Here is an 18111-nt window from a genome sequence, read left to right on the forward strand (position 1 = left end):
AGGAAGGTGGGTGATGGTGGCGGCAGCCAGCCTGTACTGCCTGCACAAGTCAGCTGTCTCTGAGTGGTGCGGATTCTGTGGAACTGCCATCTTCTGTAGGGTGTTCTGAATAGACTGCCATGTCTGTGATGGCAGGCCGGTGGATGATGCGGGGGGCAGCCCACAGCTCCCCACATAGGCACCTACCTGTCTGCCCACAATCCCCTTTCCTAGGGGAACCAACGCCTCCCCCATGACGGGGGGAAGACATCCTCCACCGCCTCCATAGCCAGCACATTAGCCTCCACTTCTACAAGTTAGGGGCGGGCCTCACCTCCCCCACCTCCCACCCGTAGTTCTTTCCTTCCAACTTTCAAATGATAGGATAATGCAGATATTTATGCAATCCACGTCTCCCCCATATGCCTGTACACAGTATATGTCTCTCCTGTCAATCCAATACAGGTATTTAATGTAACCATGCATCCCTCTATCCTATACACCTATCCCACACAGCTATGCACCTGTCTATTGAGAAACCTGTCTATCCCATGTACCTAAATGTCCAATGCTTCATGTCCAGCCAGTGTGTTTGGGCAGCAACAGCTTCTGCACCAACGAGGTGTGGACAACAGCATTGGCCCCAATGCCATGATGTCCCCATCTGGTGGATGTATGTTGGTGTCTCTGACCCACCAGGGTGTGTGTTTGTGTGAGCAAGGCCTCTGTGTACGCCATCATGTCTTGCTGGTGGGTTTTCTTTGCAGACTGTTGCTGGGTCATTTGGTTATGCGGTGGCTGCCAACATCACCCATCATTATACATTGGCAGAAAGTAGCCTCTGGGAGGCCTGGTGGGCAGGCACATGGGGGGTGCTTCTGGTGAGCAGCCACACCCCTGCCCCCTAGAGCAGAGTGGGCCTACCACCACCTCCCCCAGCCCACCACGCCCGGCGTCTGATGACATCTCCCACCATTATACCGTGGTGGAAAGCAGTCTCTGGGAGGCCTGGTGGGCAAGCACATGGAGGGTGCAACCAGTGAGTGGCCAAACCCCCACCCCCTAGAGGGGAGGCAGCCTGCCACCACCTCCACAGCCTGCCAGGCCTGGCATCCACCAACATCACCCACCATTATACCTTTGCAGAAAGTAGCCTCTGGGAGGCCTGGCAGGCAGGCTCATTGGGGTTGCCACCGACGAGTGGCCAACCCCCCACCCCCTAGAGGGGAGGTGGCCCACCTTCAAGTCCACCATTTGTACACGGGGCCAAAGTCAACTGGTGGCTCCAATTGTGTCGAATGGGAGTTTCCTGGGGGTGTCGGATTTGGGAATGTATAATTCCAAGATCCGTACTGCAATCTTGACCAAACTTGAGTGATGGCTGGAGGAGAGCCTGCTGAACACTCCCTGTGAATATGGGCTCTCTAAGTCCAACGGGAGGTGTTCTGGCCCCCACGAACAATGAACATGTTCATTAACAGGACATGTTCATTACTGTTCATCTGTTCGTGTTCATTGTCAGCAACGAACAACGAACATTCCCCCCCCGTTCATGCCCATGTCTAGTTACCAGTTTTTGAACACATTGTACCATATCTTTCTATTGGTAGCACAGTCTGAAAGTGAATTAAGGGGGCCTCAAATTCATACTAGAATTTTATGTATTGTTCCTAATGATAGTCCATAGGTTTAAATGCAGGCAATAATACCCATGCTGACTGTGCAAAAAATAATTCATTTCAAATCCTAATCACATTCTTGGTACTTTGCTATATACAACATAACCAAAAAACATACAGTGGTTAAAAAAAACCCTAAAATGTCATTGAACATGGGGAGGGTAATAAAACACAAATTGGGGAAACAGCTTCTTAGCAGGGCAAGTAAAAGGTACAATGAATGTATCGGGTTTAACCAATCCACAGAACCTGAGATACCAAAAGTTATTAAAGCCGCAACTTAGATTTATACGCGTATACATTCAAAGACCCAATCCAAAGAAAGTTACAGTATGATCCTAAGTAGATTTACACTCATCTAAATCTATTTAAATCGATGTCTTAGAAAGGTGTAATTCTGTTTAGGCTTGCACTGTTAGTTTTGCTTAAATCCTATCACACATAAATGAGACTTAATTTAGTTGTACATTGTCCCATTCATTTCAATTGGACTTAAACATGAATAGGATCAAGGCTGAAGTTTTTAAGGACTGAGTTGTCTGCCTTTCAGCCAAGCATAAGTTATCTGTGGCACTGCTTTTATTTGCTTGTTCTTACATGAACAATGAAAATTGAGTCCCCATGGAGACCTCATGAACAGACAGAACACATTAGTGACATTTGCAATTTCAGGCCACTTGCCTGCTGCAGTTCAGTGTTGGTTTTGGAAGCTGTCTCACCATACTTGATACTTAGCTTTGTGATGAGAAGGGAATCTAATAAAGAACTTTTTCTATGTAGTTCAGGGATTGCCAGATTAGGTAATCCATGAATTTCTGATAGGTCGTGGATTTGCTGCCAGTAAATTGTTAAGATTGATGCAACACAAAAAGCAGAAGGCAAGGGAGAGATTTCTGAGCTGAGTATAAGAATGCCAAGTAGAACCCAACTGTAGAAATAACAAAAGGGTTTTGATACTTTTTAACCATCAGGTTGACCTTTTGGGTGGTTTAACTTGGTAAACTAGTCTAATAAATGTATCAGTATTCACCTAAAAGGCAAGTCTTCACATCTTGAAACATTCAAAATGTGTTTATGGCCATGCAGTGGAGCATTTACAAGACTGAGGGTGCATTCCCATACATACTTACCTGACAGTAAGCACTGATGATGGTCACGGGACTTATTTCTCACTAGATATGCATAGGATTCATATGCACTGTGATTCATTGTACCACATAAGGACAATCCCATGAGCCAGAATTACTGACCCAAGTGTGAAATGTTCCACTACTCATTTGAAGCTACATCTCTTTACATCAAAGTTCTTTCTCCTCCAGCATTGGAGCTGTTGAACAATGTCCTAACAAATGTTGAATCTGATCTAGATTTCCAGACAAAATTCCCTATATTTTCTTTGGATGGTTATGAAGGCCAGTCACATCTCACTTGGGTCTGAAATAGAAAAAGCAAAGAAGATACATGCCCAGTCTGATAAGAAATCCCACTGAAGTAGCTTACTAAAGAAATGAAAACTTGTACACAGCTAGTCCTGTGGCAGCTCTTGAAAAAGGTATACTTTAAAAACTGTTTTTTTGAGATGTTTGCAAAAAAAAAAAAGATTATGATGCCATTTATAATATGCTTTGCATCCTGGCTCCTCTACGCTTCTAATCTGTTCTTTCAAGCTACTTTAATGAGGCTTTTGACCATGGCATTTTTCACAGTTCAGTATCAGCAATAACATGGGGCTTGCATGACTGTCCATTTTTTGAGGCTGGCTGGCCAGTCCCGTTTTCCCGGGTCCCTCCATTGAGGTTTTGTTTATCCTGCAGATCAGACTGTTCGTGTGAAGCCACAGAGATCACAGTGTTGCCATGGCTACCATTTTCTGTGTAATATGGATCTTCACCCTAAATGAGGGGGCATAAATAACAACAAAATGAAGAATTAGGCAAAGACATAAAATGAGCAACAAACTGGTTCAGATTCCACACAGGAAAGGAACACTAGTCCTTTCAGTTGGGCATTTCTTCTATTATGAAAGTTTCCAGTAGGTAGTGATATCTATTTGTGTGAAACAGGAAAACTGAAGAACCTGATAAGGGAGTTCTTATAGTTGTCAATGGCTGATTTCAATAAAATTGAACTGTATTCATTGCAAGAAAGACAGTAAACAAAAGAGGGTTTGCCTGAGGATTGTAACAGAAGTAGCTTTGTACCCTGGTCTGGTGCACCCAGGTTTCGTATTCAAAGGAGGTTAGTTTTTTTTCAAGTCAAATGTTCATCTCCCCCCACCCTTTAAATAGCTTATATCAGTGGTGGGCAGTTTCAACCAGCAAAGACAGGCAGGGATAGAAGGCTTAAACTCCCTCTATCCTCTCTGTACAGCCCTAGTGCAAACTGAGGCTCTACAAAGCTATAATTTAGCTTTAAAGATGAAAAGATCTCTGACCCTTCACAAACTGTACATGCTGTTCTTTTTACCAGGAATCTGGTCCTTTCACATAGACATTGTTCATCCATAGAGTTCATGTTTTCAACAAACTTTCACCCTCCATACAACGTGAAGGGAATTAGGGAAATTCACAGTGTGATCCTAAGCATACACCCTTCTAAGCCCATGGATTTAGAAGGGTGTAACTCTGTTAGAATTGCTCTGTCAGTTATTCACAGAATGCCATTTCTCTTTGGAGATTACTTTTGAGGAGTTGTTTAGAGGAGGGAGTTGTTTAGAGAAGGGAGTTGAAGTGGATATGGGTACAGAACTATTAAGGGCCCTCTTCCTTGGTGCATCTCCAAACTTCCCTTCTCCGGTTGCTATTAAAGAAGAGGGCGTCAGGAGTTTGAAGAATACAGATTTATAATATGCAGTTAGACTCTCTACTGCTGGATTTATGTAGCAACAGTTGAACATCCCAAGACATAAACATGCAACTATAACTGTAGTGGCAATTGGATGTAAACCTGGAGGTTTTCAGAATGAGTACACATAACCTTAAAGACAGAGCAAAAAGAAATTAAAAGGTAACAAATGCATCAAGGAAGATATGTTCTTTCTTCATGTCTTTTATTGTCATAATCTGTTAGCTATATAATGAGGAACAACCATTAATACAGCAGAAATACAAGGGGATTGTAGAACTTGATTTAAAAACCTAATAGTATGGGAATAAATAAGGTCTCCATGACATGTGATTTTACTGCTGAGTAAAAATAAGCATTAAAGGTGAAAACAATAGTTATATGTATTTCCCACAATTAAGAGGTACACAGCCTATATTACCAGAAGTGGAGAAAGCTTCATCCACTCATTGGTGTGCTATAGCAATCATTCTTAACTAGATTCTCTTGTCCTCATAGAAAAATCTAATTCCAAATGAATGCTATAGTGCAATAGCAGTTCAATATTAAATGTTTTCCACAAGAGAGATTACCTACAGACTATGTTTGTTTTGTTTCCAATGCAGATACTGTGCTGTTGTTCTGGGAACTATAGGACAGTAGTAGAATTACATGCTGATTTTATGCCCCCGCCTTAGATGGTAATGTATATTTCAGATGCAGACCTACAGCCTAATTTTGGGATCCCCCTGCTGAACACATGAACTGGGGCCCTGGACTTCCATCTGTCACTGATAGTACCACTGTTACAGAGTCCTCAACCTTTTCCAAGCTTAGTAAGATATATTCTTGGTATACAGAACCTATGGGAACACTGTTTCTCATTTCCATTAATGTGCCCTGACAGTTAGAAGAGATTGTTAGTGGTATTTGGAAAGTCTTAGTCAGTGGTGATTCCCTAGAAAGCATCTGACATTCTTTCCTTCACATTGGGTTCACAATTTGGGGCTCTCTCTACTTGTTTTGCCAGCTATAAGCACTAACCAGCCTCTCTCCCATGGGACTCCAGCTCCGTCGTTTCATAAGGCAGTATCCAGCCAATCCCAGAAATGCTAGCAGCAGACCAGAGGTGACCAAGGCAATAAGCGTCTTTCGAGTATAGCTCTTGTGATTTTCAATGGCCTGTTTTTCATAATGTATCCCTAGCTGGAAAGACAAAACAGAGCCAAAAATATAATAAACAGGAAGAATGTTATATTCTTAGGGCCTCCTATTTAAATCCAAAATACTCAGTTCCGTTTCTTTTTTCAGCTTTAATTCTAAGGAGGGATGGATAGAAAAATGTAGACCATTTCTAGAAGTAGCTGCCTCATTCTGTCTGACCCACACCAAAGAAGACAAAACATGAGAAATCAGTTATGATAGAAGATCAGATCTTCTATTGGAGGGGAAACTTGACTCAGAGAATGGCCGATTCAGGATTTTAGCTGTCACAATGTCTGACATTTCACATAAAAGCACGAAGTAGTTGCACCTTTTAAATACAAATCTCTCTCCGCCCCACCCCCACTATTTGTCCCTCCTCCTGTAGGGAACAAACTATCACTTTTGTTCATAGATAACAGAACTGGGTGTGTGTTGTGGGGGATGCCTGTTTTTAAACAAAACTGGATTGTACGGGTCAGTGGAGCTGAACCCTTCCCGATCTTACAACTTGCTCAGGTGCTTGAAGTCTATTTTCCCCTGAACATTTATGGGACATCTGCCGGGCTATAGGGAAAGAAATTGAGCATAGTGAGATTGTGTGTGTGTGTGTGTGATTTGCTCCCCTAAACCTCCACTTATGTAAAAAATAGACTCAACCCACACACCAAGAACAAGAAAGCTTACTCATGTTCCCAACTTACACTTTCTTGTGTCTGCTCTGCAAATGGAAACTTGAATTCCTTTCACAATAAGCACCCATTCTTCCATATCTCTGAAGTTTGAGAGAGATGCTCCTTTGGGTGAAGCATGCAACCCCCAAAATTTCATCCCAGTTAAATAACAGGAGGGAACGTTGCATCCAGAAATTTATTTCCCATGGAAACCAGTTGAAATTACTATCAGATGGATTCCCTAATGCATGTAGCTTTACTTCTGATATTAAAGAATCTGATGCAGATGACTTTGTTTCTGAATCCCACTTTTTTTGCACTCCCTTAATTTTTAATTGTAAAAAAGTCTCCTAAGTGCCATTTCCCCCTTTTTAAAATGGCCTAAATCAGTTTAAAGAATAACTTGTACACTGTTAAGTGATTTTTATTTTGATCTCTTCCCCACATCTCCTGTAAGAAAGCTTACATGGCAGAGTGGGGGTTCAAACTTGCTTCTCCCAAATCCCAGACTGACACTTAAACCACTACATTATGCTGGGTCTCCAAATTCTCTCTCTCTGAATATCATTTCATGTAATCCATCTGTACAGTAAAAGGAGGGGTGATTTTTAAACCAATTAGAGCCTCTGTAAATAGAGGGAAAGGCAAAACATAAGAATTTTAATAAATAATTTGTATACAAATGCTCTTTCACACACACACACAGTAAGCCAGCATGTGGTAAGCAGGCATGTATAGTATGTGTCATGGCTGTGCATGTCTGTATGTAGGCCTGTAGGATGGTTTCAAATATCATCATCAAGAGGCCACACAGATTTTCAGCCCACCAGGGCAAAACCTCCTGAAAATCACTTACATTGAATAGGTTTTCTTAAATGGCATCCCCAGAATTCTAGGTCCCCTATATTACTGATGACTAGAAAAAATGAAATTCTATCTTGGACTATCTCAAAATATAGTAAATACAATGAATTGTCGCTTGGTCTGCCAGGGTTTCATCCAGCAGTGGTGTGAACATGGTTAATACCCTCGTTTTAGGTTCCTGATCCATACATCTACACAACTTCCTTGACAGACAGTACATCCTAAGGCGTTTCATACAACTCTAAAAATACTTCAGATACTGTTCCTATCCTAGTTCCCATGAGTGTTCATACCTCTTTCAAAGCAGATTGCTTCTGTAGAAAAGCATCTAATGCTTCCGCACCTGCAGGTTCCAAAACAATAAAAAGATGGGTTAATTACATGACTAAATTAATTTCCATCTGTTATATTTGGTGGCATCCATTACTGGAAAAAGTGGAAGATGTTGTAAAAGCATCATGCATTTTCATACATGAAAATAAAATTTGTATTGAGTCTCTCTCACACTGTCTTTGAGACTGTTGTTCATGCAGAATACATCTGTAATGTGAGTGAGCATGATAGTCAGTGTAGAATTGTACAATCATATCCCTACCCAAAGTGACTATGTAATCTTTAGGCATCATGTGTCTTAGCTAAGAAAAAAAGTGCAATACAATACATACTGAAATGTGAGTGATATTTGCAAGGAATAACAACTGCAGTGGGCTGCTTGGTGGAAGGAACAATTTGCAGCAACCCCCAGAGCCATCACTCACATATTCTTCATATACAGCTTTAGTTTAATGCTAGGGTATTTATTGTAACATAACAGGAAATACTGGTTGTGAGATACAGTCATGACTGGAAGAATTTCAGTGCCTCATTTTGCAAGACATAGATGATGATGCCACAGAGAGGGAGCAATAATTGTTGAGAAAAGCCCATCTGGAAAATACATTTTGCTTTTGTGTACTTGCATTTCATCTGATGGTCAACAACTCAACACCCTCCACTCTGAAGGTGAAGCAAGAATATCTTAAACCCACACAGACTGAAACAGAAATTCCTCAGTCACAGCCAGCCATTCAGACCTTGAAATGAATTTAAAAACTTAGTAAATTCATATCTTGTTAATTGTAAATGATCTCACTGACCTTTCTTGTTAACTTCAACCAACAGTATGCATTCCTTCTTCAACTCTGAATCTGCCAGTTTGATGTCACATTGATTTGCCTTCTTTTCACAAATCACGTTTTTAAAGTGCTCACCTTTCTTCTCTTTAAACTGTTGCTACAAATGGCCAAGGAAAAAAGGAGCTATTAAAACAGATGTCAGGCTTTCTCTTTAGCTTTTATTATAGAATATAAATATCAGTTGGCAAGTTGACTACCATGGAGTTTTGCAGTGCTCAAGAATCTTTCTAACACAGGCCACACGTCTCGGCATCATGCAAAACTCAGGGAATGAGGGCATCTTCCCAGTGCAATTTCTGACATCATCACACCACGATTTTGGAATCATGGCATGATGATGCCAGATATCATGCCAGAAAGACACCGTTGTTCCGTGAGTTTTGTGTGATGCCAAGATGTGTGGAAACAGCCATGAAGGGAACATTGTTTCCCTCAGTGCCAATTGCTTGTGGATTTCATTGCCACAGGGTTGCTTGAAGTGAAGCAGGAGCAGAACAATTCACTCATTAGGAACAAGGGACAATAGCCCAGTGGCACAGGCCATGTTCCTGGCTATGACCCTCCACTGAAATAGTTTTCCACCTCTGTTTCAGTGGAATAATATCTTTTATTTAGTCACCAGGATGTCATGGAAATTGGGGTTGGGTTTACAGTTACTGATAGCAAATGAGGGAAGAGTTTCACACCTGGAAAGCTATGCTGTTTTATCCATGGTAATGCAAATCTTGTACCATGGCAACTGCAATGGATGAACAGGATAAGGCTTCCCTGCAGGTGACAATAAAAGGTAAACTATAAAAAAGACTCTAAGCATTTGTCAAGGCAGTTAAAATCTGTGCATATCCATTGAAAATATTGTTGGGTTACAACAATATTACAAGTCTAATTTTATGAAGCTGATCAGTAAAACTGTAACCCTTTTAAGAAGGCAGACTTTTTGTTTTGAAGTTACAAGCAAGAATCACCTCCCTTTTCATTGTCACCAGGCAGGAGATGAGGGAAATAACAAAGAAATGTTTGGCCTTCCTGTTTAGGAAATGCCTTGAGTGTTTGAGATGGCTGTTTTGGATCACAGGTTTCACAAGGGATAAAGTCTTCCCACACTGTGATTTAAATAAAACGAGCCCTCTTCTCTCAAACAATTATGACTGTTAAGTGGGAGGAGATGGGAGAGAAAGTCAGAGGGTGAAGCTTTTTCCTCCTTTTGACCAATATGTGTTTCAAACAGGATGGAGCTTCTGGGATTCAATATATACACGTCCTCTGGGTTGGGATCAGGGCCAAGCTTGGCTAGAACGGAACTAAAAATAAATATTCTAAAGTAAGACAACCATTCTAGCATGGGCAGGCAGGTTTGAGAATGCTGAGCAGTTTTTCATGTTTTATGTAAGTCAGTAGCTTGCTGGCTCCTGCAGAGTAGCTCATACATTCCTGGAAGACCCAGGAAAAGATCTTTCTGTAGTTTTTTTTTAAAAAAAGATTTCTTAGTATTTTTGTGCTGTATAGCTGATAGTTTCATTCTTTCTAATCCATGTTCTGTTTCTAGGACAGAACAAAATTTGGCAACGGGGGTGGGGTGGGACATGACACCTGGCATAAATTCAGCCAAGATAAGCAACAAATGAAAAGTCACAGCTGTGACAGGTTAGGAATCTAGAATTTATATCTAGAGAGCCACATCATTCTCACATGAAATTCCCGTTCCTTGGATCATTTCAGACTCTGGGGTGAATCCAACTATCTTCCAAGGAGTTTTCTTCCAGCCTCCTTCCTCTAGCAACAGAAGTACTACTGAAGTTGGAGGAAATCTCGTTAGGCTGGAAAAAGGCTTCAAACTTTGCTCAGTGGAGAGGTAGGACTGGAGTAAGATTCCCCCCCTCCCCGTGACCCATAAGAGAGTAAACATTACATCTGAATTTGACTGCAACAAACAGAGAACCCACAAGGAGGTGGGCGGGGGGGAGTCATTTTATTTCCCCCTGTATATCGTCCCAGACACTACATTCTCTTTCTGTCCTCCTGGCAGCCCCTGCATCCTGTTTTCTTTTCCTGCTTCCTTCTTTCCTTCACACTCATCAGCCAACCTTTCTTTTATCTGCCCCCAGTCTTCCCTTTTATTTATTATTTATTTATTTAATTTATACCCTACCATTCTCACTAATGGGAAACCAAAGTAGCTTACATCATTCTCCTCTCTTCCATTTTATGCTCATAGTAACCCTGTAAGATAGTTTAGGCTGAGAGAGAATTTATTTATTTATTTTTTCATTTATTTCAAATTTCTATTCTGCCCTCCCTGCGGTGGGGCTCAGGGAGGATAACAACATATTAAAATACAATAAAAATTCATCTACATTAAAATATCATTAAAACAGCAGTGTATTTCTATTAATACACATTTAAAACAGGATGGTGGACAGCCTTCACAGGGAGGGTTAAGATTTTATACACCCCTTTTTTTCAGGCTGGCGGCGGCCCAGCCTCAGCCATGTGCCTGGCAGAACAACTCTGTCTTGCAGGCCCGGCGGAAGGATAGTAGGTCCTGCCGGGCCCTGATCTCAGCAGACAGAGCATTCCACCAGGTGGGAGCCAGGACCAACAAGGCCCTGGCTGTAGTTGAGGCTAGGCAAGCCTCCTTGGGGCCAGGGACCACCAACAGCTGTTTGTCCACTGATTGGGGGAATATTTGGGGAGAGACAGTCCCATAGATACGCTGGACCCAGAACTTTGAATCTGATCCGGTACTCCACTGGCAACCAATGCAGCTCACGTAAAATCAGTGTTATATGCGCCTTATTTGGCACTCTCATAATAACACACGCTGCTGCATTTTGTACCAGCTGTAATCTCCAGGTCAGGTTTGAGGGCAGCCCTGCATCGAGCGAGTTACAGTAATGTAGCCTAGAGATGACCGTAGTTAAATCATGGCTTGACAAGTAATGGACAAGTTGCCTGGTCTGCTGTAGATGGAAAAAAGAGGACCTGACAACTGCTGTGACCTGTGCCTCCATTTTCAGGGAGGCTTCCAGGATCACCCCCAGGCTCTTAACGGTGCCCCATTGAGGGCCAGGAGCTGGAGTCCCGAACCTAATCCCCCGTGGTTCAACTACAGGACCTCTGTCTTTGTTGGGTTGAGTTTCAGCTGACTCTGCCTCAACCAGTCACGGCTGCAAAAGCATGTTCCAGGACATCTGGGGCTGAGGTGGGCTGGCCGTCCATCATCAGATACAACTGAGTGTCATCTGCATATTGATGTCACCCAAGTCCAAATGATGGCCCAAGGTCACCCAGAAAGCTTTCATGGCAGAGTGGGATTTGAACCTGGGTCTCTGAAGTCATAGTCTGACATTTGAACCACTAGAACATCTGGCTCTCAGTTGTCCCTCCTTCCCTCTCCCTGGCAGCTCCTCTCTGGGAAAAGTCTGACTAAGCTGCAAAGGTCACTCAGGTGAGTTGTGTGGTGGCTACTGGCCACTGCATGGCTGCTTGTGGCAAGAATGGAATATAAATTTAATAAAATAAAAATAAATTGCTTAAATTGTGTGGAGATTGTGGCTGGGCCCAGGTGAGTGATGTGGCATCAAGTCACCTGGTAACTAAAGTGATCTCATGGTAGCAAGTACCCAATGGTTGCTACTGGGCCTGAACCCAATGATTCCTCCCTCTAGAGCAGGAGAGCAGAGGTAAAGTGGGAGGCCAAAATATCCTGGAATGGTCCCTACTCCCTCACCCTGCCTTTTACTGATGGAAACTAAAGCTTGAAGGTGGACAATGTTGTTGTGGTTGCCTAGCAACCTCCACAATGGTCACTGAGATCACTTTTTTAAAAGGTAGAGGCACTGCTTCAATTATTTTGGGAGTTTTAATCCCTTATTTTTAGATTTTTCTGAAACCTGGGGTTTTTCTCAGGGTTGTAAAAATATCTTTTTTGTTCGTATTCACAGATGGGGCCATGATGAAAATTAGATACATTGACAAATGGGGGACCCACTGGGACTTGTGAGGAGCATCTTATTTTCTCTCCCCCCACCAATTCCATTTTTTCCTTCCCCAAAGTCCCTCATAACCATTCCTCTTTTCCTGCTTCCTTCTCTCCTTCTTACTCACCACCAGCCAACCTACCATTATTTCTCCCCCCCCCCACACACACACTTCTGCTTTGTCTCTTTCCCTCCATTTGGTAGCCTCTTCCAGGGGAAACTCTGGCTGAGTTGTGTGCGCTGGCTGGGTGTTTCACACTGAAGAACTCACAAGAGCTTGCTGCACCTCTCTTTCTCCTGTATCCCCCTCCCCACTATTTCCTCTTTCTCTCCTGTTGGCAGCCTCAATATCTTCCTCTTTCCCTGCTTTCTTCTCTCCTTCCCACACACCAACCAAACTACATTCTATCTGCTCTCTATCTTCGGTTATATTTATTATTTTATTTACTGCATTGATACGTTACCTTTCACCACACTGCCAAAGCAGCTTATGTCATTATGTCTCCTCTCCTCCATTTTATCCTCACAACAACCCGTATGTATCCTAGATCTTAGTCTGAAACTCTAAATGCTACACCACACCAGCTTTTGTGAGGTGGCTGCTGTTGAACAGTAACAAGCAGCCAGAACTGAGTCAGTTAGGCAAGTGTGAATCAGATTTTTCTGCAAACTTGGGGCTTTTCTCGGGTTTGTAGGAAGAACTTCTTGTCTGTTCATGGGCTCTGATCTCCGAATTTAAGTATCCACAGATGGGGCCACATTGAGAATTAGCTATATATTGATAAGCCATCCAGAAAGCTCCTCCAAATACTTTTTGATTACATTGGATTCAAGCCAAACAGAAGATGAAGGACAAAGAGAATATATATAAAATTATAATTAATATTGTGATTCAAAGGCAATTTAATTCAAAGGTATATTCCAACTACAGTGTATATTCATCCTGTTGGGAAAAGGACCAAGCAGAACTTTAGAAAAAAGACAACGAATGAATGGATTATATGAAAGTGATGCTGTGCACTTCCTTTTTAAATTTGTTCCCAGTCGGTAACTGTCTGATCCTGGCTGTTTGTTCGGCTGCATAATGTTTTGATTGGGAAAGGCCATTCTCTCTGGTCTTCTCTTATCTAGACTGGTGGAACTTTCTGTTTTTCTTACTTCCCCTCTCCAAATGACTTCTTATTAAAAGCCATCTGCCATGGTGCTCACTAGGTCCAAAGCCTTATTTATTTTTCCTGGGTTACCGAAGTCTGATATTATCTGCTGCTCTACCTTTACTTTTCTCAAATTCCATCCTTGCTACTCTTCTTCTATCCCTGCTTTTTATCTGTCTAACATGATAGAATGCAACCCACATGGGAAGGGACTGTTTCACTTTTTTCTTCTGAGCAGGAATGGACACACAGTACAACCCCGAGAACTCTTATTGTGGGGTAAGTCCCATTCTGAACAGACCTGCTTAGGGTTACTTTCACAGTGCAGGTGCAAAAGCAGAAGTAGTTGTTGCTGTTTATATCACCCATTAGAATTTCAAAGCATTTACTGTCTCAGAATCCTTACAAGAGTCATGAAATGTTGTTCAGTAAGATTATCCCTGTATTTGACACAGAGCTGAGAAATAATAGCTTGCTTTCTAATAAATTCATGATGGAGGCAAGCCATGAACTAGAGACTTCCTGATTCAAATAGCTCAGTCTCTTAGCCACTGTACTATACAGTCTCAGTTACTAGTTTCACGTGCAATAACCAAGTTCTTGTGTTTTTTTTATTATCCTCCTTCTCTTTTTATATATGGTTAGCATTATCCCCACCATTGTGCTTTCCTCACAGTGTGGCAAGTGATTCCTGAGAACTGTAAACAAATTGCTCCCAAATGTCCACTGGGGAAGTTGCAACATGGAAAACACAGCTGTTTCTGAAAGGATTAAGTCATCTGGCAAATGTTCTTTGCCCATTTTTCCTGTTATTTTCAAGCTCCAGATTTCCATCTTCAAGCAAAACAAGAGAACATTAGTATTTACCCACTAAGCACAGAACTGGCACCCACATTGAAAGATTACATATTCTTGAGATAAGGTTGGTTCATGGGAAAGTTTTGATAGGATTTGTCTTATCAAATAAACTAGACTTTGGCTGCTTCCACACAAGGATTTATCCTTGCATGGAATGCAGGAAAACCCCAGATTAAAGGGGGATGTCCATATGATGTTGTGCTCATTACAATCATGACTTGTGGTGTTTGCAGGAGAACCTGGAGAACAAAATCTGATTTACTCAAGTTTAAAGGGGAAACTGTGGTGGCTACAGGTGAAGCATACATCTGAATGCTCTACTAATAATCACCAAAGTGGTGCGGGGAGGGAGAGGTGGGGCTTAGCTCCATTTTTAAAATGGAGTGGGGCAGGTCCTTGTTGTATTACGTTCAGTTCCCTATTTTAGCCCCCTTCATTTCCCTGCTGAGCTGAGCTGTAATATTACAGTGTAGCTCAGACAGGAAGTGAAAATGAGGGGAAAGGGTCCCCTGACAAAATTGCTGTTGTGTCAATGATTTTGTGATAGGGAAAAAGGAGCAGGAACAGCAATTACAGATGTAGAAATATAGAATCATAGAGTTGGAAGGGACCTCCAGGATCATCTAGTCCAACCCCCTGCACAATGCAGGTAATTCACACACACTCAGAGACCATCTGTGCCTCATGCCCAGATGTAGTGGGAGCAGTGAGCAGCAGAGGTTTGTGGACATCCTCATAAGCTTGTTCTCATGCTTCTCACTGCTGCTATCTTCCACTCCTTTCCCCCTATTTTTTCCTTCCAAAAATCTTGATCTGTTTATACAATTTTTAAAATACAGCTACACCACATTGAATTTTATCCAGCACAGAAGATCTTATGCCTTGGACGCTAGAGGATTTAAAATAAAATCCTGTCAAACTGTTCTCAGGAATAATTGCTCTGGGTTTTGTTAACGTGGAAAAGAAAAAAAAACTCTTGAGAGACTGTCAGAGTTTCCTTTGTTCTAAACAGAGATGTAAACCAATTTACAAGGAACAGCCAACAGGAAAATGGAGAAGTTCCTCGGTGCCTTCTGTCTGGTCATAACTCAGACACACTTATCAGTTTTCCCAGTATATAACAGCTGAGATACAGTGAGAAGCCAGAGAAGCTTTTCCTAGCCAGAGATGAACTAAGACAGTAGTTTGCAACTTTGAAAAATTTTATAAGGTGTCAATTCCTAGAGAGATCTGACATCACTTCTGGGTTTTCCTAGAAGTGATGTGACGCCAATGGCCGTTTCTTAATTTTATTTTTCCCCCCCTCTGCCAGCTGGCAACCCTAGAATAAATGGTAATGTTTCTTAATGATAGAGATCTCCCCTTAATGGGCCTTGAGTGCTGGGAAATGTTTTTGTTCAAGTCCATCAGGACTTGGAAGAGATGATCTTCCTGCCTAGTTAAAGGGAGAGGGGAGGCAGGTGTGTATCTGTGTGAAGAGAAAGTACAGTTTTGGTGCTGGAAGGGACAGAGAGAAAGAACAAGAGAGCCATTACTGAGAGTTGCCTGGAACACCTAGGGGACTCTGCCTCTGGGGATCTGCTGCCCTGTAGAGATACCTGTTTGTCTTTGCCTGTGCTTTGCTTGTATATTTGTAAATAAAGCAAATGCCACAAAATGCCATAAGCCTTCAGTGCTCTGTCTCTCTGAAAGGAACCAACCCAGGTAAGCAATAGCCCTTGTAAATTCTCACCACCTGGGGAAGCTGGATGCACTTAACAATGCATATATTTTTGTAATCAAAACTAATAAATGCTTCATATCTCTTAGCACTGATATAATAGACCCTACCAATTAACAGATAAATAGACTGAAAAGTAGATATATTGATTTTTTGGGATCATCATGAGACCAAATGCGTTAAGCGCACCCAACTGCATGTGATTTGTTTTTCTACTCACATTACCCACTAGGTGGCTGTAGTGTTACAGCTATAAACTCTCTTGGGAGTTTATTTCAGGAGCTGTTTGGCACGATTCTCGTTGATCTGTTTCCAGCATATGTAAACAGGCCTCCTTAAATGCTATTTGACAGGGGGGGGGGTTACAAGATAGAAGATGAGAACTCAGTATTAATGTAGATCCAGTGTCACTCTTCCATTGCTATGACATTTATTTCACACCAACTGGATCCCCACATACTTCTAGCAAGTCTTTAGCTTGATGTGAAGACTGAGCTTTGCTTCCCGCAAATCTAGTGAACCATAATTTTCCTTCAGTCTAAATTAATCATCATTTCTGTAACCAACTGATGATAATCTACAAACCCAAATTACATAGGTCATAGACTGAGGGCCAAGCTACACATGACGAATGACACTTGAATGGCAAGTGGATTGAGTGGAGGGCAAGTGAACAGGGAGAAATACACTTGCCGTTCAAGTGTCATTCGTCATGTGTAGCTTGGCCCTGAGAGGTGCGTTAAGAGCAAGCAGTATGCCATTCACCCCTTTAAAGAAAGACTGTTGTTGTTGAGTAAAGAAAGAAGTTTATTTTGGTTACATGTAGTGGTCTGGAAGTTAGAATATAGGTTCAGCTAGGTGGATGGCAGGAGATGATGCTGAGCAAGAAAGGCAGGGCAGACAAGAGGTTTGCCTGGGGATTTTGCTGCAAAGAACTTCAAGTTAACAGGTAGTGCAGTATCTTATACAAAGCAAATTACAACCAAGTTCTGTTTTCTTAAACTAGGGCAACAGGCTCTGCCCCCAACCTTTGTCCACTCATTGCTGTCTGGATGTTACTTACACATGAGTAGACCTCATTGAGCTTCAAGCATATTACTTGTGAAGTAGTCACTTGCTTGATATTCAAGCATGTAATGTTGCCCTAGAAAACAGAATAAAACTGCATGTTATCATTTCAAAAAGAAAGGTGTTAGAAATAGAAACCATGTAACAGTTGTTTCTACAGTCATGTGACAGTATTACCATAAAAGTGCCCTTAATATTTATACCATCCAACAGTTCAAACACCCCACTCCACTATGCCTACTCAAAAAAAAAGTGGTAAGTCAGATAATATGGTGTCCAAAAGGCCTGATCTGGTCAGATCTCAAAAGCTAAGCAGGGTCAGCCTTGGTTGTAATTAGATGGGAGACCTCCAACAAAGACCAGGGTTGCAAAGGCAGGCAATGGCAAACCACCTCTGTTAGTCTCTTGCCATGAAAATCCCACCAGAGGTCACCATAAGTGAACTCTGATTTGAGTGCACTCACCACACAAACCCTCTTAATGGAAAATCTTAATTTACATTGGAATGAGTGAAAATTCCGTTTTTGTTTCTTTTAACACTTTATATGATTGTCAACAATTTAAATTCTTTGCTACTATCTACTAGTTTAGTAGATTTTTCTGTATTGTGCAAACCTATTGGACATTTTATATGCAATTTATGCATACAATGTACATTACTCATTTAATATATGTATGCTGGGGTATTATCAAATAATGCTGAAAATATGTATTTTTGAGGAAAATTTGCTATGAAAGATTATGGTATGAAAATAGAAAATCACAAATTTAATCTGCATAAGGGGAAAATGAGGGGAATACGAAATTCGAAATCATCCCAACTTTTGTTGCAGTTAACAGAACAGGATTCAGATAATAAGGAAAGGCACAACACTAGTGAACATAAGGTGAACTAACTGTAACTTAAAAAACAAAGCTAAGAGATGAGTCCACA

The 18111-nt window shown here is 41.7% G+C and overlaps 1 protein-coding gene across 2 annotated transcripts in view; it reads right to left on the reverse strand.

The window, feature by feature from the left end:
* Positions 1-1622: 1622 nt before the first annotated feature.
* The window catches only part of CD34 (CD34 molecule), a 36196-nt gene continuing 19707 nt past the window's right edge, over positions 1623-18111 (reverse strand). For both annotated transcript variants that reach the window (XM_054981577.1, XM_054981576.1), the window contains exons 4-8: positions 17173-17253; positions 8359-8494; positions 7516-7565; positions 5526-5687; positions 1623-3550 (exon numbers count right to left, since the gene is read on the reverse strand). In XM_054981577.1, the coding sequence (XP_054837552.1) occupies positions 3359-3550; positions 5526-5687; positions 7516-7565; positions 8359-8494; positions 17173-17253 (621 nt within the window). In that variant the 3' untranslated portion in view covers positions 1623-3358. The remainder of the gene's footprint in view (positions 3551-5525; positions 5688-7515; positions 7566-8358; positions 8495-17172; positions 17254-18111) is intronic.

The sequence above is a fragment of the Eublepharis macularius genome, chromosome 5 (genome assembly GCF_028583425.1).
Source record: "Eublepharis macularius isolate TG4126 chromosome 5, MPM_Emac_v1.0, whole genome shotgun sequence".
Taxonomy (NCBI): Eukaryota; Metazoa; Chordata; class Lepidosauria; order Squamata; family Eublepharidae; genus Eublepharis; species Eublepharis macularius.